Source organism: Danaus plexippus, assembly GCF_018135715.1.
Source record: "Danaus plexippus chromosome 3 unlocalized genomic scaffold, MEX_DaPlex mxdp_34, whole genome shotgun sequence".
NCBI classification, from domain to species: domain Eukaryota; kingdom Metazoa; phylum Arthropoda; class Insecta; order Lepidoptera; family Nymphalidae; genus Danaus; species Danaus plexippus.
The window spans coordinates 35,220-61,330 of NW_026869846.1; the positions used below are offsets into that span (position 1 = coordinate 35,220).

A 26,111-nucleotide genomic window follows, 5' to 3' on the forward strand; every position below is an offset into this window, starting at 1 on the left:
TACCGGCAGAATGCTCTTACGGTGTCGCGAGGTCCTGCGGTGTGGTGACAGACATGGGATTTTATATTTTTAAGGAGGGGGTTCCAGGTGTTGGATAGATTCCAGCCATCTTCTTTATTGAAATTGGGATTTTTTTTTTTAATTTCAATAACCTCGTGGATTAGCCTCTGTATGTACCTGTCTTCACGAGCGACGCTTTGTAGTTTATCAAACCGAATGTAGTGGCCTGGTTTGTCTATTGTGTTTTCACAAACTACAGACTTCGACGCGCGCCTATTTTTGATGTCTGAGATGTGTACCTTAACCCTTGTACCGATGCGCCTATTTGTTTGTCCAATGTATGATAAGCCTTAGATCTCGCAACAAATTAAAAAATAAATGAACATCGCCGGGGCAACATCGTTGTATGGATAAAATATGATATTACGAGTGTTGTTGCTGACTCCGCAGACCGAACACCGAGCCGTGTGAATATCCTAACATCGGGGCAACCATGTGGTCTTAGGTATAGGTTATAAGTTTTAATATGTAATTCAATTATAATATACATATAAGTAAGTTTCGTAGTTTTCGTGGAACCTCTGGTTGCTACCCAATATTATTTACTGAGGGAGCCTTAAACTTATTTACAATTTGAAAAAACAAATGAGATTGGAATCTTTGTATGACACTACTAACTATTTAATTATAATATAAACATGAACATTTGAAATACTTAGAAGTGAAAACTGATAAAATATTATGTCTGTAAGTCTACAAACAACGATACTACGTAAGCTGACTACTTCTTATACTTAATAAGTAAATAAATACATCATTGTCACTATGAGTAGTTAGGTATTGTCTATTGTATTGTATGTAGTAATGATCTCGAAGCTTCTTATTTCGGTGAGTTGTTTGCTAAGTTCCACCTTTAATAGATTATTATTGATTGGAAAATACATTTTTTTTGTATAAAAATTGTTAGAAACATTATATATATTTTTTTAAATTTAAATCACACCAAAGACGAATGTTTAAGACTTGCTGCCATAATTAACTTGTTAATTAGATTTTTGTTCGTCACATTATAATAATTTCTTGTTTGTCGTTTCAAATTATATCGAAAGGGTAAAATCTTAATTTTCTTGCTCTCAAAGTTCGGCAGCTGTTAATCGGTTGGTATAGCTTACTGGAGGTCGCGTGACACACGACTCTTGGAAGTTCTTTTCTATTGTATTTTACTATGAAGTCATTAGACAGGGATGAACAAAATTAATTAAGGGATTTAATATGTTTTCTACGCGTCAAAGTATAAATTACTACATAATATTTATTGCAGTGTACGGTTTTCAATGAATTATTACGTGAAAACTAGCAACACCACCAGCCGCAACTAGGTTCAACCTTGAATTCGTCGATCTTATGACAAATTGATAATTTTTTTTACCTATACTAAAAATCCGAGTAGGACTGATATGCTTTGTTGTTTTTAGATAGATTTATTTATGAGTTAACTCTATTATGAGATCATTTTGGCAATTTTGTCGGAGGCGAAGGGTGCGAGAAAGCATGCTTCACCTAATTTTCACGTCGTTCCAACGGCACGGACTGCTCATGATCTTTGTGTTTCACTCCAGGACAGGACACCGCCTTCTAAACTGATTATCTTTTTCCTTCACCCCGGGACTGATATAAATACCTTTCTTTATTTAAAAGAACACTCTCTTAAACTATAACGTTTGCTTCATACGTTTCAATGTAACAGATTCATTAAAAATATACAAATAACTGCAGTGAGTTCAATAATTCAGGTCTTTAAGAAAAAATCTTAGTAGTATCTGCTGGAAATAAACGAAAAATATAATCGCAACAATGACAAATTACAAATATTCATCTGGTGTATTTATTTTTGATTTTTGATAATATATTTTTATATAAATAACATAAATATTATTATTTGAAATTATCTTTATTTACTTAATAATATGGCTACATGCATTTTATACATCACGGCACAGATCATGTTTCCTAGGACAAAGGTTCGGGTTGAATGAAGCTTATCTCTTCGTACATCACTTTAAGTACGTCCTGCTTTAGATATAACTAGAATATTTTTTTATTTATACTTAACAATTATTATGTCTACGAAGTTTAATTCAGAAGACCTAGTTTAATATAATCTTTATAAGATTGTCTTTTTATAAACACGTTGAGATTTGCTGCGAGCATCAATGTATCGTCATCCCACAGGAATATATATTTCTAAAAGAGGTAGTCGACTCGTTTAAGCGTTCAGAGTGAGCAAAAAGTATAATCTGCGAAGGTAAATTAAAAGTGGTGTCTGGAATTTCCGTTCCATCTCAGAACGGATGGCGGTGCTTCGGATGAGGCGATTGAGATGTCGGTTGAGGGTGTCGGTGCCGGGTAGTAGACGGTGGGTGCTGGTGAAGCTGCGCGACGCTGTCGACCGGGACCGGTGCGCGTGCTGCGGAGATCTGAGCGCCGTAATGTTCCGTTCCGTGCCAGACGCAGCGACATCCGCTCTCCACACGATGCAAACGAATCGTCTCGCGTGTGTTCCGGAGAATCTCTCAAACCCCGCGGGCGTATTCTTCCCGCGCAAAATATTTTTAGAAACACCCGTTTAAATTTCTCGCCGAATATAACGTATATCACAAAGTTGACACTACTATTTATCGTTACTAAAAGGTTGCTTGTTTTCACCAGTGGATCCAGATTTTCGAAGGCGTCTCCGAGAAATACTTCAAAAGCATTCGTAACGAGCGGTAACAGGTTACAGAGAAAGAACACCAACACTACCACAAGCAGCATTGTGGCCAGCCCGAGCTCTCGTCGTTGAACACGAGACAAACGAGCTCGCTCCGCTTGGGCCCGGCGTACTTGTTTGACGATACAGGCGTTTAAAGCCGCTAGGGCAGAAAAAGGTACTATGTACATGACTACTAAATACATCCAATGGATATAAACCACCACATATCTATCGGTGCGGAAGTTCATGTCTGCTCTCACGCAATATATAACTTCGCCGCTCTCGGGATTGCCTTCCGCTATAACCTCGGCCTCGAAAAATTTTGGGGCATTGTAGGCGAAAGCGAAGGTTGCCGTTCCCAATACGTACCAGCGAGCTCGAGAAGACGTACAGAGTGCCTTCGCTCGAAAAGGATGGCAGACGGCTACCCACCGCTCTATGGTCACAATTAGAGTCAGATACACCGACATCGTTTGAGCAACGTTCGCTAGTGGATAGGCATACGGTGTGAGATGAGGGGACACGTGGTAGTAATAGTACCGCATGGCGCCGGTGTACGGATATATCGCGGTGAGGCCGAAGAGCATTATCGATGTGAAAATGAGGACGGTGTCGCAGGCCGCCAGTCCCACTAGCAGGCAGTTGATGGAGGATCTCATCTGAGGTCTCGAGAGTACCAACACGGAGAGACCGTTGCCGAGAAGACCACCCGCACCGATCGCATTGAGGAGCACTCCATGTACCACGAAGCGGAATAGTTTGTCGGATGCGGATATGTCCACGTCCGTGTCGCACTCCAAAGGCGCCGAGCTGTTCATGACCCCAGTGGCCCGTGCCACCATCGACCACCATCCTACCTCGCCAACGCTGTCGAGCCCATCTGTAAACAAACATGTTTTATATTAATAAAATATATGGACGAGCTTCGTGATGGTCACAGTACCATCTTACTTTCTCGAAGTGATCGAGAAATCTTTCGAATAATTTACGTGTGTTTTATGAAACAAAAGATAGATGTATATTTAAAACATATAAATTCTAATTTAACGTACTTTTTTGTTCGTAAGTTAATTCGCAACAAGGTTTTTATACAATAAATGATGTAATCACGTTATAAGTATAAATTATAAATGTTTGAAGACAACTTTTTTAGTTTTCAATTATCATACAAAAGGAAAGTTATTTCCGTTGCTGGAAAGAAAATAACTCACATATTAAAAATCCTAAGCTTTACTGAAACTTTACTTTATTTTTCTATAAAATTATCCTTTATATTATTTATTATCTCTTTTGGGTCGAGACTAAATATTAGAATAATGAGAAAAACTCCTTTTAATTTATAATAAAATAACCAATTAATACCATGTTTAAAATAAATTTAGTCTTAGAAGTTAAAGAGTCTATTTTTAATATATAAAGAACAAACAACAGTCTGAGATCGGAGGAAAACCTTCATATTGAAACCGTCGGCTTTTCTCTCAAACATGACTCTTGGTAACCGGTGTGAAGTGAACTGTCATTAACAAGGATGTTTTATTATTTGGTTCCATATTTAATGTATGTGTCTTGTTAGTTTATGGATTATATTCACAACACTTGGGAGCTAATGACCTCTAAGACATTCGCGAGTATTCACTTAAATGAAACTAATATTTTTGGGATTACTAAAAATATTTTATTATTTTAAAAACTGCATACTCCCTATGTTTTGGTTATTTTGATTGGCAAAGTAATCGAAACGTCTGGTGTATGTAGTTTTTTAAAATAAAAAAATACACGTAGTAACCCGAGTAATATTAGTTTCATTTACTTGTGAACTATATTACTTCTTCTTCATTTGCTGTCAATTTTGGTTGAGATATCAAGAGAGATAGTCGTGGTGGCCTGGAGGTTAAGGGCCCGCCTCTCATTCGTGAAGACAAGGGTTCGAAACCTGACAAGTACCAATGTGATCTTTTCCGAGTCATATGTGCTTTCTAAGAGTAGTTAGACACCACTGACGGACGGTGAAGGAAAACATCGTGAGGAAACCTGGTCTTATAATTTAAAATTATAAGATTGAAATCGCCAACCCGTTTTGAGCAAGCGTGGTGATTAATGCTCTAACCTTCTCAGTGAGAGAAGAGGCCTTTGTTCAGCAGTGGGCTCTGATAGGCTGATGATGATGATGATGATGATGATGATGATCAAGAGATAATTAATGAAGCAAAATCATATGTGTTTCCATTTGAAACATAATATTCGTAAAAATTAAGTTGCGGAAAGTTTTATTTTCACAGGTATAAGAAAATGACATAGAAATTACTGTGACGAGGAAATTTTGTTAAAATAAAGTTTAAAATGTGTAATTAGAGGCTTTATATTCAGGTATCAAATAGCCTTACAGGGTTGGCCTTGACGAACGTAGCGTGCTACGAGCCACGAGCTACGATGCGTAGACATTCGTAGCGTGAATAGTCGGTGTTACGATAGCGGTTTACAACTATAAAGCGCCTTTAACGACTGACGATTGCGTAAATAGAAGCAAGACCTTTTAACTTGTAAAAAAGTAGACTTGGTTGAATTTTTCACTTTCTTGAAGTTATATTTATTTGTTGGGAAACGCTAAACAAACTGATTTTGACAAAACAGAGTAATCTTAGCTTTAAACATAGTTGGTCCGTGTTGTATTAAGGTGTGTGTGTGTGTGTGCGCGCGTGTGTGTGTGTGTGTGTGTGTGTGTGTGTGTGTGTGTGTGTGTGTGTGTGTGTGTGTCTGAGCGTATGAATACTATCACAGTAATCGTGTCTCAACATGTTTGATATGTTATATTTAAAGACTTAACAACAAAAAAAATATTCTGAATCAACAAAACGAACAAACAAACAATCAAACAAACAAACAAAAAACAAAAAAAAATATTCCGAATCATTGTGGAATCAACCTTAGCTCCGGATACTCGTGGCGGGTTACTTACATTACACGATTAAACTTGATTAGTTTCAAGGGATGAGCCGAGAGATACACAAAGAGGTCATAAACTGTGAGAGGGTCCCGACGACGGGGATTGTGGACCTCAGTGTGACGGTAAAAGACCGCTCTAATGGTCTAACAATTCAGTAACCGCTGTACTTGAGGAGAAAGTCACATCACGAGTCGCCTACTTATCACGGGAAATGAAAAGCTACTCTGTGTTCTTTCAACTACTGACAGTAGTCTCCTTTACAATCTTTTTTAATTTAATAATGTAAATTATATTTACTTAAAGTTCACTAAATTTGACATTAGACCCTTCAAATTCATTTTGCCATTCCGCCTTCTGGAATTTTTACAAGCGAGAATAATGAAAGGACTTTTTTAGTACTATTGCTTAAAAATTGTGACTAAAATATGATTTAAAAGGAAGCGGTTTTTCTTTAAGCTGACGATCATTAGTTAGCAGAGTGTTTCTTTGAATAGTTTTAATATTAAATTGAAAATGTTTCAAGTTAAATGTAGATTAAACTTTATAATAAAGAAGAAGATTTTATGGTCGTTCTGAATACAGTAAGTGTTACTCAAAGAAGTGATTATTTATCTAATAATACATAATACAACTAATAACACCTCTGTAAAGAAAACACCTTAAATTGAAGTTAAATCAATGAATGTGTCCAAACATAAAATATTTTGTTATGGTCAGTACATGCTGTCGAATGAAAGTGCAGATCGATTTATAGTCTCATATAAGAATATATTGAACCGAAGTCCAATAAGCGCATAAACATTCGTCTCAGGGAAGACCAGATCGGAAACCGACAGAAATCTGGAGAGAAATGTTACTTAAATTACAAAACAGTGGGAAGTCTATAGCAGTTTGTTAAACATCACGTACGTTCCTGAGAGTTTAAAACCAGCGTAAGATGGCCATTTACGAATTGATTTAAAAGTACTGTAATAATACAAACCGCTAGCTTATTTTGTTAAGAAAGTTAAAGTTGTGCGAGTAAAATATGCTTTAAGAAGTTGACTCTCTTGGGAATACTTTACGTTAGGAGTGAGGTGTTACTGACACGTGACACGTCATACGTTGATTACCGGTGACGCTTACGTGACGTGACGCGAAGAATACACACATCACGCCAGGTCACGTCACGTCACGTCACGCAACGCCACACTTGACCACACCGATATTCGCAACACCACACCGCCTCGATTCAATTTAAATGTAGATGAGATTGGCGGGTAACGAATGAAACACCAATGGTGTGAGATTCATACGATTAACAAAGCAAAACACCACGTCTAGGAAACGTGATACATTGTTTGACATCGATCTTAAAATATGTATTCAATTTATATGATTTTTTTTTTATGAGAGAAGTGGCAAACGAGCAGACGGCCTACATGATAGGCAGTAGTGAGCGCCGCCCATGGACATCCGCAACATAGACGTTGCGAATGCGTTGCCAACCTTGATTGTTGAGGACAAGGGAGGGGTGGGAATAAGGAAATGGCAGGAACGGGTGAGAATCTCTCTCACTCATCGGGCGAAACCCATGTTGGAGCTGTAGTAACTTGACCACAGCTAGGCTCTACCACCTCAAAAACAAGGTAAACATGATACACGAACATGGTCTGTAGATAGTCTTAATTATCTTCATTTTAAAAACTTTTCAGTAAAACTAGCTCAGCGTTACTTCGGTACTTTGGCACAAAAAAAAGATATCCGATTGAGAATAAACAAAATAGTATCAGTAAGTCCTTATTGTATCAAGTGTATGCCCGGGAATGTTGGTACCAAATCGGTTCGGGTAATAATTTTTGTATTTTTGTATTTAAATATTTTTTAATCCGTTATAGTTTTCTATACATCTCATTATCATTTTTAACTCCGCATATTAGATTTATAACGAGGAAAGTATTCGTAGACAAATATCACAAGTTGGATGGCAACATGTTGACTCTGATTGCATTACACTTCCATTGTGTTTAGCGCTTATATTCAATTGTTATTTACTACGTTAATAAAACAGAACTTCTTGCTGGTTTTAAGAATTTAAGCACATAAAATTTACCAAAAAAAATAATGTTTTGGAATGTATCTGCTTTAGGGAAATCCTTTACTTTTTACTTAATTACGCTTTGATATAAAATTCTAGTCTAAGTTAATAAAAACTTTTTGGTTCAGTCAAGTTTTTTTACTCTTACAGAATTCAGATGTCGCTCTAAATAAGTTGTGTTTCAACTTTTATTTATTATATTATTGGAAATGACACAGGTATAAGTATTTTTGTATGTAAATATATTTCGTTTTTCTAGGGAACCAGCCGTAACTCCCCCTGGAAGAACATAGTATCTTATTTCGGTCTTCACCCTTACGACACATTGAATATTTATATGTGTGAAGTATATTTTCCATTGTTCATATGACTGTGAACATTACATTAGAAATGTCGCGTCAACTTAGATCGACTTACAAATACAATGATCGAAGGAAGCCTCCTCCATTCTACATGACACTGGCAGAATATACTGTGCACGTCTTTGCACGGATGAAGGCCATATAATAAAAAAAAAATGATCGAAGGAGACCGTGGAGTCCGACTCGTCGGTCCACTGACATAAGTGACACGTTTTGCAACTCGTAATCCTAGCCAATACAAGGATAATATGAGTCTAAGAACTTTGACAGCTTAACATGAAGAAATTAACTCATAAGCTCGGGTTAATAGCATTCGCGACGAAATAATATTCCCACGAAAATAACTCGTGGAAATACTAAACTATATTTATTATTGAAAAGTTATACAAACCTGCACTAGGTTATGTTAAGAATTTCATATCACGGTCTAGTCCGTATAACATGAATATACAACTGGAAGTTAATACATTTAATTAAAATAACTTATCATCCCGAGGGTGATGTTGCGATGTTAGTATTTTTTTATTTTATCTCACTTCCAGAACTCTTAACGTTTCTAGCAGACATTCCGAGTTTTTAATATATTTCAAATATGACACGAGGAATAGTTATGTTTGTATTATATATATTTATTTATGATAACAATTTAAAATATCGTGTTATAAATATCTTTAGTAACGGCTATTTTATTTTTAGTCAAAAACTACTGACATGTGTGAACGATACTTTCCATTTTCTTTCGTGCCTACCCAGGAGTGAGAACGCTAGGTCCCTGCCGTGACCGAGGCTGGGGATGTGTTGTGTCGTGTGCCGTCCGACGTGGTGTGTGAGTTACTGTAATAATTAACTGTCTGGGACGTATCATCCGTCTTGATTAAAACCGAGTCAAAGGCCCGGTCGAGACGAGGTCATTTGTCACATGTTCGACGAAATGCGTTTCCAAGAGACACGATAAAGATCAGCCTCTAAAAGTGACTGTCTTTATTTAATGGCACTTTTGTAATAGATAAGCTAATTAGAAAACACTTTCATCAGTTCACCAAATAAGTCTACCAAACACATATATATATCGGATTTATTACAAATTCATTGTTTAAACAGAGAGGACGCTAGCCTCGCTGACGTCACTAATGTCACTTGTTTCAGTACGTTCCAGATATTTTAAAATGAAACTTCAATTCTTCTAAATGTTCTTGTATTTCTCGAAGGTTCTTCATAATCACATTCTTTATGATCCGCACTCGCTGAACTCTACAGTCCGCTGTCGTGCGTCCAGACGTCATATTTATACCAGAATTCAAACATAGTTCTATTCTCCTTTTAAACAGTCTTTGATTTCGTTTTACTTTTAACAATAGTAACGACGACCAATAAGTTGTTATAGTAATTGATGACAGCCTTAAGTTATTTCCATGTTGCATCCGTCATTGAAGCTGCTAGCGCCATCTACATAACATTTATTTAGGGAAATAAAAACAGTAAGGTAGTTTCATACAATACATTACGTTTAAAGATAATGTGGAATTTAATGTTATATTACTCGAACACTCTACATCCGCAGACTATATGCACTCCTTATATACACTGTTATATTGTAGATACACATTGTTCGTGATGGAAATGATTGTAGAAACACCTAATAATTATTAAGGTCAAATAATCTCTAGTACATACACACATACGAGTAGATCTCTCTGTTACAACATATGGCTAGTTTATACTAAGTGAAGTCACTAATCTAGCGGAGGACATGTTCGTATAACTCGTTCTTACTAGGATCATTCCTTATCAGACTCAACATTCTTTTGAAGTTGCCTGGAGCTAACACTTGTTAAATCATTTTATTAAAAATAGTTTTTACTGAAACGATCTCACTTTCACAGTTCTCTATGTTTTAACATATATTATGTATAATAAGTGTCACTAGTCGTCTCTCAGGTCGCAGCATATCCTCTCTCTGGAAGTGATTTCAATAGTAAAGCATCAATATTAACCAGCTGGTCGTTCTGTTTGTAACGTTGCTTGTAATTCATTTTGATCGATATTAGTAAAGAAGAGATGACATTGACATCTAAGTTTTTCGGGCATCAGCCGTTATTTATTATTTTATATCCACTTAATGCCGACGAGTCGGTTCCTCCACAGACACTTTCGCCTCCTCTGTCCGCTGACCCGTCTGATCACGGTCGCTCTGAAGAGCCGAAACGTAGGGAACCTGTATGTAGATACAAAATAATAAAAACGCTTAGTAACCGAAGATTTAGTTACATTGAGTGATAATACGTTTAGCAAAATTAAAAAGTAAATGAAAAATCGTAAAACATATATATCCCAACTAGTAAAGATATATGTTAATTTTAAATCAGTAAAGTGTTAGTCATCCGTGACCGCGCTCACTGAGCTCTTTAGAAATGTTACGATCGCTTATAAACAGCTGGCGCTGCTCTGAAGATGTTGCAGTTTTATAATGTGTTAAAAATATCATATTGTAATAGTGTATTCAAGATGATCACCTCTCTGCCACGGCTTGTGTAGTAAAGAAGTCAAGGCTAATAAGATCGATTAAATTATAAATGATAATTATATATAGAATTTGATAAAGTTAAATACTTTCAAGCGTAATCTCACGGATGGAGCGAACTTTCCTTATTAATATAATATTAATGAGAGTTAATGAAACGACGGAAAGAAAAGAAAAGAAAAACGTTTTATCGGCATTTTGATTTGAAACTTGTTTAGTTGATCGTGTTAAAGTAATTAAACCACAATGTCAATTATTAGACGAACTAACATCCCTTTAAATCTACAATAAGCATCTTTAAATAACATCATAGTGATTTAAACTAAAAATAAAATTGTCTATTTCTATGAATAACATAAGAATAAGACAAATATTCTTTTTGTGTGCGAATATGGTACGTGCAGAAAAAACCTTTAAACGTTTGTGTCGGTGAACAAGCAGGTATAACGACAACGATGAATATGTTTCAAACAAATCACTTCATTGACGGAATCCATTTCTCTGTCGAGTGCACTCTCTGTTTTATTTCCGTAGTTAAACATTGTCTGTTCGTAGTCCAAATATTAAATTCATTATCTTTCCGACGCGACGTCTTTCTTCATTTAATTGATTCATCGCAAATCATTGAATCCCTTTTAAAACCCGTTTCATCTCACTCGCCCCATCTATTTTACTGTTTACTTGTAAGGTGAGGGTTTTGTAACACCGCTTCTATAATGTTATGGTTCTCATTTATTTTCTGGTATTAAAATATTTATTCTACACTAGCTGTTGCACGCGGCTTCACCCGCGTGTTGGTCGCTTATCGCAATACCATATATATATCAAACTTAAAATTGACCATAACTACTTTTTCCCTTAACCAATTTTGACGAAAAAAAAGTTTTGACAATACTTTAAATTATATGTAGTCTAACTGTGAAAACCGCGTTCAAATCCGTTGAGTAGTTTTGAAGTTATAACGTAACAGACAGACAGACTGACAAAAATTACAAAAATTGTTTTTTTGGTGTCTTGACTCTTCTTTAATTGCCTCCTATCAGTTTTTTGGAAAAATATTTAATGTACAGACATTCGATTTTTACCGTCTTATTATATGTATATTGATTATATTCCTACAGATACGAGTATATTATAAAGTGTCTTGGACGTCACTTAAGATACTTTGTTTGAATTCATACCTTTTAAATTGTTTTAATACATCAACAATTCTATTATAAAAACCAATGTTGTTAAGTTAATTTTGGTGTCACTGGGGAAGTTGTTAAACATATTTACTTATCATTAATTTTTGATGGAAATTATCAATAAAATACAGAAATTTAATGTGGCACGTAATTTGTGGCGAGTGACGTGCGGTATGTGGCGTGTGGTGACCGATATAATAGACATCGTAGTTATCGACGTTCGCTACTGAAGCCTCTACTTCCGATTTGGAGGAAATATTAATAATTATTCTTTATTGCTATCAGACAATTTCAACTTTCTCTTGCACATTTTCAAATAGTTTTTATTATCAACAACGACATTAGTCGCCCTTTTCTTCTCTTCATTGGTCTGATCATATCACTTGCCACCATCGCTCCTCTCATTCCACCTACCCCCGTGAGTCAAGCTCATCTCAGCGAGGTCAGCAGACTCATGTGATGGTGGTAACGTAATTAAACTAATCACACGCCAGGCACAAGGCAGTCCGCTTCCCTTGATAATAGGCGGATCGTATTCGAGCATTCGGATCTTAATGTACATAATGGAAACTGAACTCCACGAGGGTGAAGAAAATTTTATTGTAACGTTTATTTCAGCTTTTTATCTCCTTTGGATAAGATCGGACTACTTTTTCTGTGAATTTTAAAAGGATATTATTGTGACAGCTCAAATAGAAAATTAATACGTAAAGTATTTTATTGTGTTGATGAATTCCAAGTAATTATGAGACAATATTCCAGCTACAATTAATATTTGCATTCTAAGGACTATAAAATTATTAATCTATTCAATATACAAGCTGAGACAGGTATTATGAACACCTCGTTGGAGAAATGTATGAGTATTTTTAACAGGACTAGCCTTCAACTCTTATTGAATGCAGGGCTTGTAAGCTTCAACGGACATCGTTGATTGATATTAATTTCCTCTCCACACCTTCGAGGCGTACTAAGAACATCGTTCCAGACAGACACACGTATAGAATTATCTTGAAAACGTATTTTATTCTCTCTTTAATAATATTGAAACTGGCTTTTCTTAAAGTTTTCTCGTCATCAATAGGAGTCCGTCAAGACCTTCTCAACACTAGTAGTTAAAATATTATAATGCTTAGGTATATGAACTCGTTCCTCAACTGACTGAATACTACAGAGAGCTGTATCATTCGTGACGTAACTTTGTAGATTTGTCTGATCGTGTAAAACAGACACAACAACAACAACAAACATTTTTCAGTTGAAAGGAATACAAACGTGAGCAGAGTGTTGCTTATCATGCTGAGAATACATGTAATTTACTTAGTATGTCTAATAATCGCGCGAAACAAATATAATATAACGTTTAAATTGTTTAATTTTCCCATCATATTTGTTTTCCAGAACCACATTTTTATATAACTGGGTTGTAATATCATAATTTAAGCCGTTGGCAGTCGGCCCGTAAGTAACTTTGGAGTTATCTTATTGACAAAGGCAAAGGAAGAGACGGGAGTGAAAGTTGTTGATCCACTGAGGGGCCGGGTGTGTGTTTGGAATTAAATAAATGATTCTCCTTTAAACTCGGATCCTTCCCGTTTTATTTAAGTTACTCAACTTCAATAAAACGTTTATTCTCTGTTACAGAAACACATCTGGTGCGAGTGAAACGCCCGGCTTTCCTTACAACTGACTCACTGACTCACTTCTTACTGTCATTGTAAAGGATGACTATTTAATGCAACCCGCCGAGACGTAAAGCTGTTTGTGAAAATGTAGGGAATTTAATTTATTAAAAACACTCTGGGAACGAATATTACGAAAGTTAAGACAAGAAGATTTGCTTCTTAGGTTATAAAAATATGAAACTGGTTCATAAGAAGTGTCGAAGAAGTCATTAAGTTATCTTATCGAGGTGGCCTGGATATAAGAAATATCATAAGGGCTACGATACTAACAGATCATTCGGATCTCACCAGGGTAGAGCCGGCGCCGTGTTCCACCAGCTCCTGACGGCCTCACACGCCGCTCGTCATCAAACTGAGTCTAAGGTTAATATAAATTCTTTGACTGATGTTCGTGGTCTGACATACTTTATATAAAACCGCTTGGTCATTGAACCTGCGTATGTTTCAGTCCATACTCTGCAGGGCGCGGCTTCCTCTAATATTGCTTGGAATATAAGTAACGACCTACATACTGTGGGTTGCACTTCACTTATTACAAACTAATCACACTCACGATTTTTCAGTTATTTTATGTTTGAAGCTACTACTACATTTACTATAAAACTTTTTTTGCTTGTATTTCTTATTAATATATTATTAAATGCCAGTTTCATTGTAACTATCAAAACTTATTTCCTATATACCTCAGTAGTGTGCTCTTCACACTCGTACACCAAAGTATTTTGTACAAAATATTGTAATGAGGTTTCCCACAGTCGTTACGTCTTCTACAGTTTCAGGCTCAAGCTTTCTGTTTCCCAACCTTCATAAAGAGCGACCTCACTAATGTTCCTATATGTACCCGTATACTTTAGCAAAATTGAATTTAAAATAAAATCATTCTTTGGTATTCTTGTGTGTTTATTATTTTTTATAGAGTTTTTATTTATTATATACATAAAGTTTTCAGCTTCTAACTTATAATAAACTTCTACCAAAAGAAAATTTTACATGTACTTAAACCCGCGCGTCCGGATGTTCATAAAAATTAAAAGCCAGTAAAATATTTAAAACATTCATTCCCCGTAATTATTGTTTGGAGAAGTGTCACTACAAAGAGGAGAAAAAAGACAAATAAAAGTTATTTATTTAAACACTATTTTGAAAGAATGTCATATTTAAAAACAACTAAATGTGACTTCTAGTGAATAGTGGGGAGTTGAAAGGTCGCTAAGGTCGCCGAGTCAGGGGAAACCTTTACCATTTTATGTTTAATGTATTTCCGGTTCCCTTTTTTCTTTTCTGAACTAAACCTCTTTAAAAGTTCATCGAACCATAAGACATTGTGATGTATTCTATATTAAGTTATATTATGACAGAGAAATATAATCTCTTACTAATCTAAATTAGTTCCAAATTTAATTTCCTCTCAGTGACATAACTTTAACACTCATTATACTTTGTCTTTGACTAAAAATTTACAAAGCGTATAAATTTTGTCAAATAAAGTGTCTTGTTGGTACTTTCCCGCTACTGTTAATTTAATGCGAGGATCATTTATTTTATTTTAACAACTCACTCACTCAATGAGTGCTTCTGACACAACAACCTGATGGATTGTTAAATGTAATGATAGTAATATATATTGATAAAATTGTTTAAAATCATTACAACTATAACTACAAAAAGTGGTTTTATAAAGTGATTTCCTGAATTTAAAATCATTTGCGAACAATTGTCGGCCTTCAAATCTCCGTAGTCGGTAGCGTATGTAGGTATATGTCATAATGAAATATATTGCAGAGACAAAACGAAACGCATCGCTTTAGAGGTGGCAATTACGAAAATAGCAAAATGAAATCTGGCTTGTTATTTGGGTGAGGTCCCGAGTCGATAAGACCCCATTATATAATTTAATCACGATTAAGACCTCTTCAATGTCATCCGTATAACTTTATTACTTGTGATATTTCACTCGCTCGATCTATTAATGACACTTCTACATTATTGTTTTTATATTTTTTTATATTTTATTGTATATTAATTATTATTATTTTTCAAATCTAAGATCATTTTTCATTATTCGTGATCGAATCAGTCTAGTTATTGTTAACTTGTTTAAAGAAGGCAAAGTTATTATGCTTTCGTTTCGGGGCGTCAGAACAGCGTGTTTAAGTGCGGTATTTTATAATACTTAGTGAGTGAAGGCGATTTGTTTCGTTTCTTTGTTTCAGGGAACGCGAAACGTTGCCAGTCGTCTTTTTAACTACGAATTCAAATAACATACTTGTGATGATCTGTTATGAAAAACACTGGCAGAGTAAAGTCCGATATGAATAATATGCGAAAATAAATGAAGAATGTAGGCGTTTATGAACACAAACCTACAATGATAAGAATTACATAAAACTCAAGACGTTTTTAAAAGTAAAAAGATGTGCTTTATTGTATAACGTAAATACTTGTTAGTTATGAGATGATCTACACAATCTGCTGGTTATCGAAGGCATATTGTTTTTATAATCTATATTTAAATATACATAATAGTTCTGTTATATAAAATTGGTCGGGAATTTACTTCTCTTTTATGATTTCAATTTCTCCTTCGATTTTCTCCAAGCAACGAAAACCCTAAATCATAATTTCTTGGTTTCAAAATTATGGAAGTTTAATTTGGTCGGTGTGAAAGTCTCTCGGGATACATAAATCTGTTATAAGCTGTTCGCTGTACGTGTAGACTATAAATTGTAATCAGTGCTTCCTCGGGTCGCGGAGCGGCTGCGTCTAATATGTCGTCATCAGTGACGTCATACACTTTGAGTTTCTACGAAGTAATTTCGTGATGCAGATTAAATAAACGCAGCTTCAGGCGGTGTCGTGGAGATGCATATTTAATGTCCTAATACAGCAACACTTGGGTTATGCTAAATAAACATTTCTTCTATATTTGCTTTAGCATGTTTCATGTAAGGTTATCATTAAGTTTATGTTGGGTTATAAGCAAAACATAATAATTTTAAATAAAAAATTACATACAGAAGTTTTTGCAGCAACACCCGTAGTTTGTAAAATTTATTTAATTATAGATAAGTACTTTAACAATTATTACACATGTTTTCATAATGTGATCTAAGCCTTCGCGAGTATTCATTTAAATGAAACTAATGTTTTTCGAATCACTGCGCGTATTTTATTATTTTAAAAACTACATACTCCCGACGTTTCGGTTATTTTGCAGAGCGGTACGCCAGAAAATTAAAAAATCGTTGGCGGTAGATGACAAAAAACAAGACCAACTGACAGACATTCACATCTCGTCTGCCCGACTGACTTGACTTCGACGCGCGCCCATTTTTTAATGTCTGAGATATGTTCCTTCACCCTTGTGCCGATGCTACTCTTTGCGATCACGGTTGCTGCAGGGTAACTGAAACGTCGGAAGTATGTTATTTTTAAAATAATAAAATACTCGTAGTATTCCGAAAAATATTAGTTTCATTTCAATATGTTTTCGTTTTTTGTTTTAAGTTAGACATTGAACATACAGGTGTATCGATTATTGAAACCTAACGACAAGCATCGCTAACCATCAAATAGCATGAGAGATTTGTTTCAGTAGAGTTATCTTCTCCTGTGAGTTGTATTTTCTTCTTGTTCCTGTTTAAAAACTATTGTTTATTTTATTTTATTTTTCTCTGTTTCGTTTTATTATTATTACTTCTAATTGGTTCAACCCGCATTGCCTGCACATGCTTATGTGGTCTGTTATACGACGCTGGTGGGTGAAGGATAATTTATAAATACTCAGTATATTTTAGTTTTGAGATATTTCTTTTAGTTACTATGAATATGATCATTGAATATCATATTCATAGTTAAAGTATCATTGAATATCAGATCATTGAATATCATATTCATAGTCATAGTAAAGGTTGAGATCATTATTGCTCACTATAATAACCTCTTATCTAATTATAGAAACCATAACGTTCACGCTCTTCTGATCACTGAAACTTTCCTCAAGCCTTCCTCACCCTCTTCTTCTTACGCATTGTATAATTTTCACCTACACAGGGTGCCTCTTAAGTGATGTCGGTTTTCATCTGTGAGAATTTGTAAGCCTCAATTTAAACCTGTCGTAACATGTTAAGACTAGCCTGTAGTTTTATGAAGAGTATAATGGCTTTATTTTCATAATCTCTTTTTTTTTGTTTTGACTCTGTAGGTCTTTCTTGTAATTTATAAAACTACTATTCATCCCCGCCTTATAATAATTTAGCAAGATCTATAAAAGTTGTCGAACAGTGTGGCAAGACATAACCGAGATTCAAGCGAAACATCCAGTAGAAGCTTGTAAACAGCTTCTGAAGATAATCGTTTTATAACATACGTTCCACACGGTGAAAAATTAATTCATAAAACTCATAATTTGAAAAACAAGTCTTTAAACAAAAAACATCTATGAATACCCTTCGTTGGGAGAAGTCTATTCGAGCGGAAAGTCTTTTGTGGACTAGCTGGATTTATAAAAGTTTAATGTACTTCGAAATCATCACAGAAGGTCGAACTATCAATGCCAAGGATATAGGGGACCGCTGAGGCGAATGGATGAGGTTTTGTTAGAGAAATATATAAGTTTAGTTAAGTGAAAACGGATTCTCTTACAACAAGACAATGCTAAACCACTATTATAACGACCGAATACGATCGAGGAACTTGGTTGTTTTGAACACCTACCACATCTAGTATTTAGTCCGGACCTTGAACTTTCAGATTTCTATTTGTACAGATTCGTGACCAAAATCTGTCCTAGAATTTTTTTTAATACATATTAGATTTTATGATGCAGTGCGAATTTTTTTTGCATCGAAATCAAAAGAATGTTTTTGCCTAGACTCAAAGAGCTCGATGAACGTTGGTTTATAAACACAGAATAAACTGAGCAACGATATGATTATTATATTTAATTAAGGTAGTGAACATTGGAAACCGACATAATTTATGAGACACCTGTAACAGGTAGCGACCGCGTTGATAAGAGAGGTTGGTGTATTGCCATGTTCATCTGTAATCACTTAATGCTTCATTCAATTCTCACAGATCTTTTCGACAAGCATGCTCCACTCCCCCAGACAAAACAAAAACGCCTTTCAGCTCTGTCCGTATGGTATGGGAATTGTAATTTTATTAATGTAACTATTATATAGAATGTAATCACCTCCCATACATTTAAATTCTTATAAACAATGGATATTGTTGATTATAGATCATGCACTGCTCACGTGGACCTCGATGCTTTATATGAACTTTGAACAATGATTTAAAATCGACTTTGACGCTATTCTTCCAATAGTATTTGACAATTCTACTCTGACCCCGGAAAGTCGGTTAGAAATCTAGGAACATGTATCGCCTCCACCGTTTATAAGGATGTTCACATTGAAAAAGTTTACAAAAACCTTGCCTCATATAGGTGGTTACAGCTTTTGATCAGCTTCGTATAAATCTGGACTCATCTGGACGTGGCAGTATAACAACTGCAGCGACGTTAGAACGTGTGTGAAATCTGTCTGCGACCTACGATCACTTTTCGAATGAATTCCTTAATGTCAACAATATCCTATCTCAGTGATATTATACGTCCGTTTAGTTTATGCTACTTTATATATTTGTGAAGTGTAATAAACAATAATTTGTGGTGATGTTTATACATTTTACATGATAAATTAAGATTGTTTAATTTTTACAAAAAATTTACATCTTTTATTTTACTTATTTCTTTTCGCCGTAGCTCAAAGCTTGCTTTTGTAAATCTTTCATTTCTAGTTTTTTTAAATACTCTGTGAAATAAGTATTATAAAAGACGATTCAAATCATTAGTGCAGATCAAGCTTGTCTTAGCACTAAGATAACATAGAGGACTTTAGAAGTTCTAAGCATATTTCATATAATATTCCATACAAAAGTCCGTTTTCAGTTTTAAATTCGTTTGAAACAATTGCGTACAGATACGTCGCAATAAATAATGTTTGTTAGAAGCGTGAAATGCATCGTCGGTGAGGTTGCAAGTTCATCAATTATCAACAGTTGACAGGGAACACCCCCACACACCACACCCTCCACCCTACACCCTGCACCCTACACCCTACTCCCCATATGACGAAAACACAAGCTATTGTTTTTGTTGAATATTAAATGCTGACTTTGCTTTCAAATCGTATATTTCATTACTCTTTTTAAAAAAAGGGGTTAAAATTCACCGTAAACAGCATTTAGAGTAGATTTTGTTGCATATGAATATTTATCTTATTTAGTAAGATTAGCTAGTTACTAATTATTATAAAACTCGATGTAGACATGACAGTTATGGGTTGTTAATAAGATATGAGACACCCTGTCAACCTTATCCCAGCAGCCTCCAGTCGTCCCGGACTCACCCCGTACGTATTTCACCAACGTCCGTTATAACACATCCCGAGGTATCGTGTCATGAGCGTGAACAGCAGCGAATGTGAGCTGGAGTTTAGGAAATGCTTTAACGGGCTTCTATCACTGGTGGGTTCATGGGTGCTCCTTCCTTTTTCCCTATTTGAATTTAATTGAAGTGTTAGCTCGACATTCATTTAATTTAAAAAAATAAATATATAACAGTAACTTATTTTTCTTTACTATTATAAATTATAGACTGATTGATTTTTAACGCTGATTTAAAAAAAAATCTTTAGAGAGTAGATTGTTTCGTATTTTTATAAAAAAACTACTAAGAGTCGGAATTATTAGTCACTTACTAATTACTCAGATATTTAAATATTAAAAACTAGTCAAAGAAAATGCTCCTAAACGTATCTGTTTTCGAGCTGTACCACTTCTTGCTATCTGGATTGGAGATGGTGACTATAGCAGTTATGTTCGACGTCCTTTTATCCTCGTATTTCTGAGCTGGTTACGAGACGTAAAGATTTATAAAATATTGCATTGGACACAGCATGCAACTTTAAGGTAATCTCTTCTCCTGTGTACCTAAAACAAACTCTATTCAAATGCGTATCAGTTTCATGGATCTTAAGCAATCCTTGAAAAACAATTATGTTACTAAGACTACACAAGCACAAGTTTACATTCGCGACCTCCACCACCCTTCTGCCTTCAGTCTTCTGTCTTGTGATCACTTCCTCCGCTGTCGAGGGGTCAGCTTAATATCGACATGCGTACAGAAACAATACATGCAGTGTTGAAAGCCAAAACATTATAGTAGCTTACAGCAACAGCAGTCGATTCCTTAACAGCAACCGCGTGCTCGGGCACACGAGATGAAACTGTCGTGACAATAAAAGAAAACAACAGAAAATATATGTTATTAAAGTTATCGAAAAACAAGTCTTCAAAATACATCGAGTGTAGTAACAAATACATCCATTCGATTGGAGTTTGAATGGGATTTTGTATTTAGTTTTACGGATAATTTTGGGTCCAAGAAGTGTTGACGACATAGCATCAGGGCACGGTCATCACACTTTCTTAAATATTGTATATGTGTGCAAAGCAGCACAACTACGACATCTTAATATGTTTAGAATAGTATACATCTCAGGTTGCTTCTAAAACGGTGTTCAGGAAATTATTAAACCGGAATAACACTATGTGTTAAAGCTGTTTTTTTTCTGCACGTGTTTCACAAAGAATGTTCATGGAGTCATTAGCTCGTCAAACGTGTCGGTCTTAACACGCGCACATAATATAAAGGTACACATTTCAAACGTAAATATCTTTTTTTCGTTTCGTTTCAAAATGAGATTGGTGAATTTCAATTTCCAACGTAAATAATAAACACTTCGTTTTGTTCGCTGTGTTATCTGTATCTATTTCGATCACGTCCAGGTCGATGGGAGAGTTAATAAAGGTTTCATTAAGGTATATCGGCACATTTCCATATACAGCTGAGGTTCATATAGTATATAAAGGCAACACATTGAAATGATTTTAAGACATCTTTTTGTATGTTTCCTAACAGACGTAAACAAATGATGCATAAATTCAATAAAATGTATTGTTATCCGATTTGTATTTAATATAGATTCGGCGCGAGCAATAAAAGGGACACGTAAATCTAATAAATCTCACAACACTCGCTACACCTTCCGTCTGTCTTCCTTCAAACCGGAATGAGTGTTCTTGTAATGTGATTCAAATAATAATGTGGACCGAATATATTATATATAAGTATAGAAATGTATGGTATTTATTTTCAATTGGTTCGTCTGTTTGTTGTTCGCGTCACTCCTCGTCCGGATCACGTACGGTCCGAATTAAATCCGACAGAACATATTTCCTTATTGTTTTTTTTTAATTAAGCGACCTCACGTTTCAATATAATCATTAAAATTTTATATTTGTCTTCATTTCAATATTTATTTATTATATTTCACACTCGCAATCATGTTTTTACCTACATTACTCGAGTTTAAAATGAAACAAATGTATGATAAAATAGCTATTTTCTTGTCTAACATTATATCGTTCGGTTATAATAAAAATAAGCTAAATCGATGGTCTTTCATTTCCAAAATTCAAAATTTTATATTTTTTCGTGTAAATCGTGTCCAGTAAGTCCGGTTGTTGTAACAGTGTAACTAAGTTAAAGGAACATTTAAGATAATTATAAAATGTATTTTATATTGGTTATTTATGGAGAAAATAGTCTTGCCTTAGGGTTGTATTTGTAGTTTTTATTACAGTAGGACGTATCAAATTACCAAAGCGAAAACAAAAAAAGCTATTAACCAATGTTAAGAAACTGACATTGAGGAAGTAGTGGTAGTGTATGAGGACTTCAGCAGTTCAAAAGACGAAAACGAGGATAAGAGACGTGCTAAATGTAGAAGATAAAACGATGATAAATAACTGCTCGGAAGTGGTTTGGATGCAGTGTGATGCAGGAATTTGTAATGATTGTAATCATTACACTCGTTCTCGGAATCCGGACATTGCTTAAAGGACTTGCAGATCTATTATTATAATAGTTTTAGTTTCATAATTTAATCTTTTGTTTTTTTTGCTCAAGACTGTATCGGAGCCTAATTTACTTCGCCCATCGTCCAAATTACAGAACCAGTTGATAAGTTCGGAGCAGAGCAAGGATTTTGTTGATTATTCAGATAAGTATAAAAATATGTCGTACATGAAATCTTTTACTTGAAGTTCTATTTCCAATTTATTAATAGAACTATATTTCAGCATTTATTGTATATACTATATTTATTTTTTATGAGAGAGATGGCAAACGAGCAGACGGCCTACTTGATGGGCGGTAGTCACCGTTACCCATAGACATCCACGACAAGTCTTATGTTGCGGATGCGTTGCCAACCTTGGTTTTTTAGGAAGAGGGCGAGGTGGGGATAAGGAAATGGCAGGAAAGGGTAGGAACAGGGAAAGGGCAACCGGCTCTCTCACTCATCGAGCGCAACCATAATAGGCTACTTCACGCTGATCTTCTGTGAGAGGGTGGTACTTCCCCGGTCGAGCCAGCCTATGTTCGAGCTGCAGTAACTGACAACATCTAGGCTCTACCACCTCAGAGCGTCCTATTGACGCCTTTTTCCGTGGAACTGTTTTACAAATACCGTTACTGTAATTTATAGTTATAAACAGTGTATGGAGTAAATGACAGGACCTTTTTTAATGTTGGTATATTATTTTCAAGTCAATCTGTAGTGTTGTTACTGTTTTCCTACATACAAACCAGCAAATATTATCTTTTTGCAAAATTAAGAAAAATATTGACACAACATAAAGAGACTCGTAGATTCAATTAAAACCATTCCTTCATAATATTAACCATAAAAACCATTTTTTTGTGTAGACATCTCGTTTATCTTATTTCTTACAGGAAAGAAGGTCTTCGGTCAAACCGTCTTAATTACATTACAGTGACGTTGAGGTATCGCGGCAAACAAAGACAATGTCAGGCTGTGTGCTCTTCACTTTATATTTTTATATAAAACTATGAAATGTCCTTCCACAGTTTACTGTACAAGTGTAAAGGAGAAATAATACGGTCTGGAGTATCATTAATAGTTACTGAAACGTTTGCTGAATTCGTATAATGTATGTCTCATCTTTTTATAGAATGTTATAAATATTCTTTTGTATCCTCTTTTGATTCCTAAGGAGGTGTTCCAGCCGAGGCTTCCTTCTCACGCGAGGAACAGAACACTTTAATTATAATGTAACTGAAATTAAACTAAAACAAAACTCACGTCAGGCGGCGAGTTCGCTGCGAGTTTCGATCCTAAATTTCCAGCTAACGATGAAATTCCTGTAAACAAAGTAAACGAATTAATTTTTTGCTTCGTAACATTCTGTATTACTTCCCTAAGATTATTAAATTTTGAAAAGGAAACTTGGGTTTTGTTTAATAAAAGAACGTTGAAAAAAACATTATCGGATTTGGCTGAAAAAAGATTCAGAGACTTTTTAAAGTTTAAATGAGTAAGAGAGAGGATTCCAATTGTGTAAGTATTATTAGAAATAATGACGCTCCTACATGGATACGATAAAATGATTCTATCAAGAGACTGTTATTGAGAGTGACAGAGGTACAGCCGCGTCACAAATCATGGGAAGTTAACAACTTAACGAGTTGCCAACTTGACAAGATAAACGCGTCACAGATTGACGGGTAACTGTTTTAGTGATCGTATGGTTTCCGTTTCCTCGCTTTAAATATAGTTTTCTAAAAATCTCTTTCTTACAAATAATAAATTCACGAAACACCTTAAATGTATACTATATTGAATAAAATATAAGTTTAATAAATCTCCTCTTCACAAAATATTTATAAAACCTCTAAGATACGTAATATATCAGAGACGTAATACGTTCAATGTAAGAGTAACTCTCGTACTAATTAATGATGGACAATATGAGATGATATGAATAAAGTGGTTACACGACCCGCTCGAGATTTACTCATGATTTAGCACTGCGGTAGACATTTCGGTCACAAAATGTGATATAAAGCTTTTTTCTGTTAAACCTCATTAATCTCTTAAAGTTACGTAAGTCCATTTTTTATGTGTTGAGGCAAATAATCGCTCATATTATTCCTCTCGGAGACACAAAGTTTGTTGCTCATATCTCCCGTCACATTAAATATTGTCAAGCACAAAAAACGCAAAAAGTCTTATGTAACAAGTGACTAAGCAGAATATGAGCCACCAAACCGTACATACTTACATTAGTAATAATATTACTTTCTACTTTATTTTTCTACTTCGCTAGTCTAGACACGAAGCTACTGTTCGAAATATACAGAATGAGCAATTAGGTTAAAACGTAACGTTCAGTTTCAAGAACATAATTCTTAGAAGATCAAATCACCACGATACAATTCCTGTTTATAAAATTAATTTAAACTTTCCGTAATAACATCCTAATGAAGAAAAACGATCTTCCAAAACTGCAAATTAATTGTTAAAGCTTACGCCCACTCATGTTTTTCGTTAATTTTTTTTTACTCCTTGTGTTTTTGTGTATTATCTATGGAATCAGGGAGCCGTAAAAGACATTGACGTTACAAAAAAACTGAGACCATTCACTGCTGTTTTTTTTTTATTTATTGTTTTATTTTGAAATATTTTATCATCGAAAACAAAATACGTAAGAGCAATATCATTGTGATGTCACAATTAAATTCAAGGATATTAATGTCACATTTTTATATTTTGTAATGTATTTATATTGAATGTGACAGCTCATTGTATTAAAATTGGCAAGAAGATATTTTCAATAAAAAACAAAATATATTAAAGGATTTATTTCAGACGTAATTTTATTTTATTTCATTTTGGTAGTTTTTCAAGTATCGACAGTAAGAGAGTGATAGAGACGCGTCTCAGAATACTGTTATGCTGTGATGCATCAGGTCGATGTCATTTGAGACATTTGAAGCGGAGACTACATAAGGCTTTACATAATTGAAGTTGAAAAATGAACACTACTTTTTCTAATTTCACATTAAAACAAGTTTTGTTCGATTGATCCCTCGATCGACATATTGATAAAATTATTCGCATTTTAAAATGTCCTCGTAAAACGGATTGTACAGGAACGTTTTAAACAGTAATCCCCTGCCAAGTGTTCTACTCCCTGGGACGTTGCCGTTGTTCTATTGCGCTTATCTTCCGCCTGAAACGACAGTTACTCTCTGTTATCTGCCAAAACTTTCCAGCCCGATGTACTTTACGACACCGATTTAAATGAACGATAGAGCAACCTAACAGAGGAAGGTGTGACTGAACTGTCGGCTGTAATAGTTAATTAGTCTGCTTTGGATTTTATTGAAGGTGTCCGGGGCGCATTAACATACAAATCAAACTTTAAATTCAAGACCGTTTGTACTTTTATAACATATCCTGATATGAACCTGACCCGTTGTCCTTTAAATGACGCACGTATTTTAAACATTAAACCGGAAGTACGTGTTTAAACATGGAGCCGGTGACAATACCTTTTTACATATATATTAAGTCAAGTCTTGGAACAAATAGGGTAATCAGCTCGTCTCGCATCAGAGCGGACTCTCGAAGTAATGGTGAATCTT

The 26,111-nt window shown here is 35.0% G+C and overlaps 1 protein-coding gene across 1 annotated transcript in view; it reads right to left on the minus strand.

The window, feature by feature from the left end:
• Positions 1-1,932: 1,932 nt before the first annotated feature.
• LOC116777347 (FMRFamide receptor-like) overlaps positions 1,933-26,111 on the minus strand; it is a 35,076-nt gene continuing 10,897 nt past the window's right edge. Inside the window, exons 2-3 of the mRNA XM_032670885.2 lie at positions 23,767-23,825; positions 1,933-3,632 (exon numbers count right to left, since the gene is read on the minus strand). Of these exons, the coding sequence (XP_032526776.1) occupies positions 2,311-3,594 (1,284 nt within the window). The 5' untranslated portion in view covers positions 3,595-3,632; positions 23,767-23,825 and the 3' untranslated portion in view covers positions 1,933-2,310. The remainder of the gene's footprint in view (positions 3,633-23,766; positions 23,826-26,111) is intronic.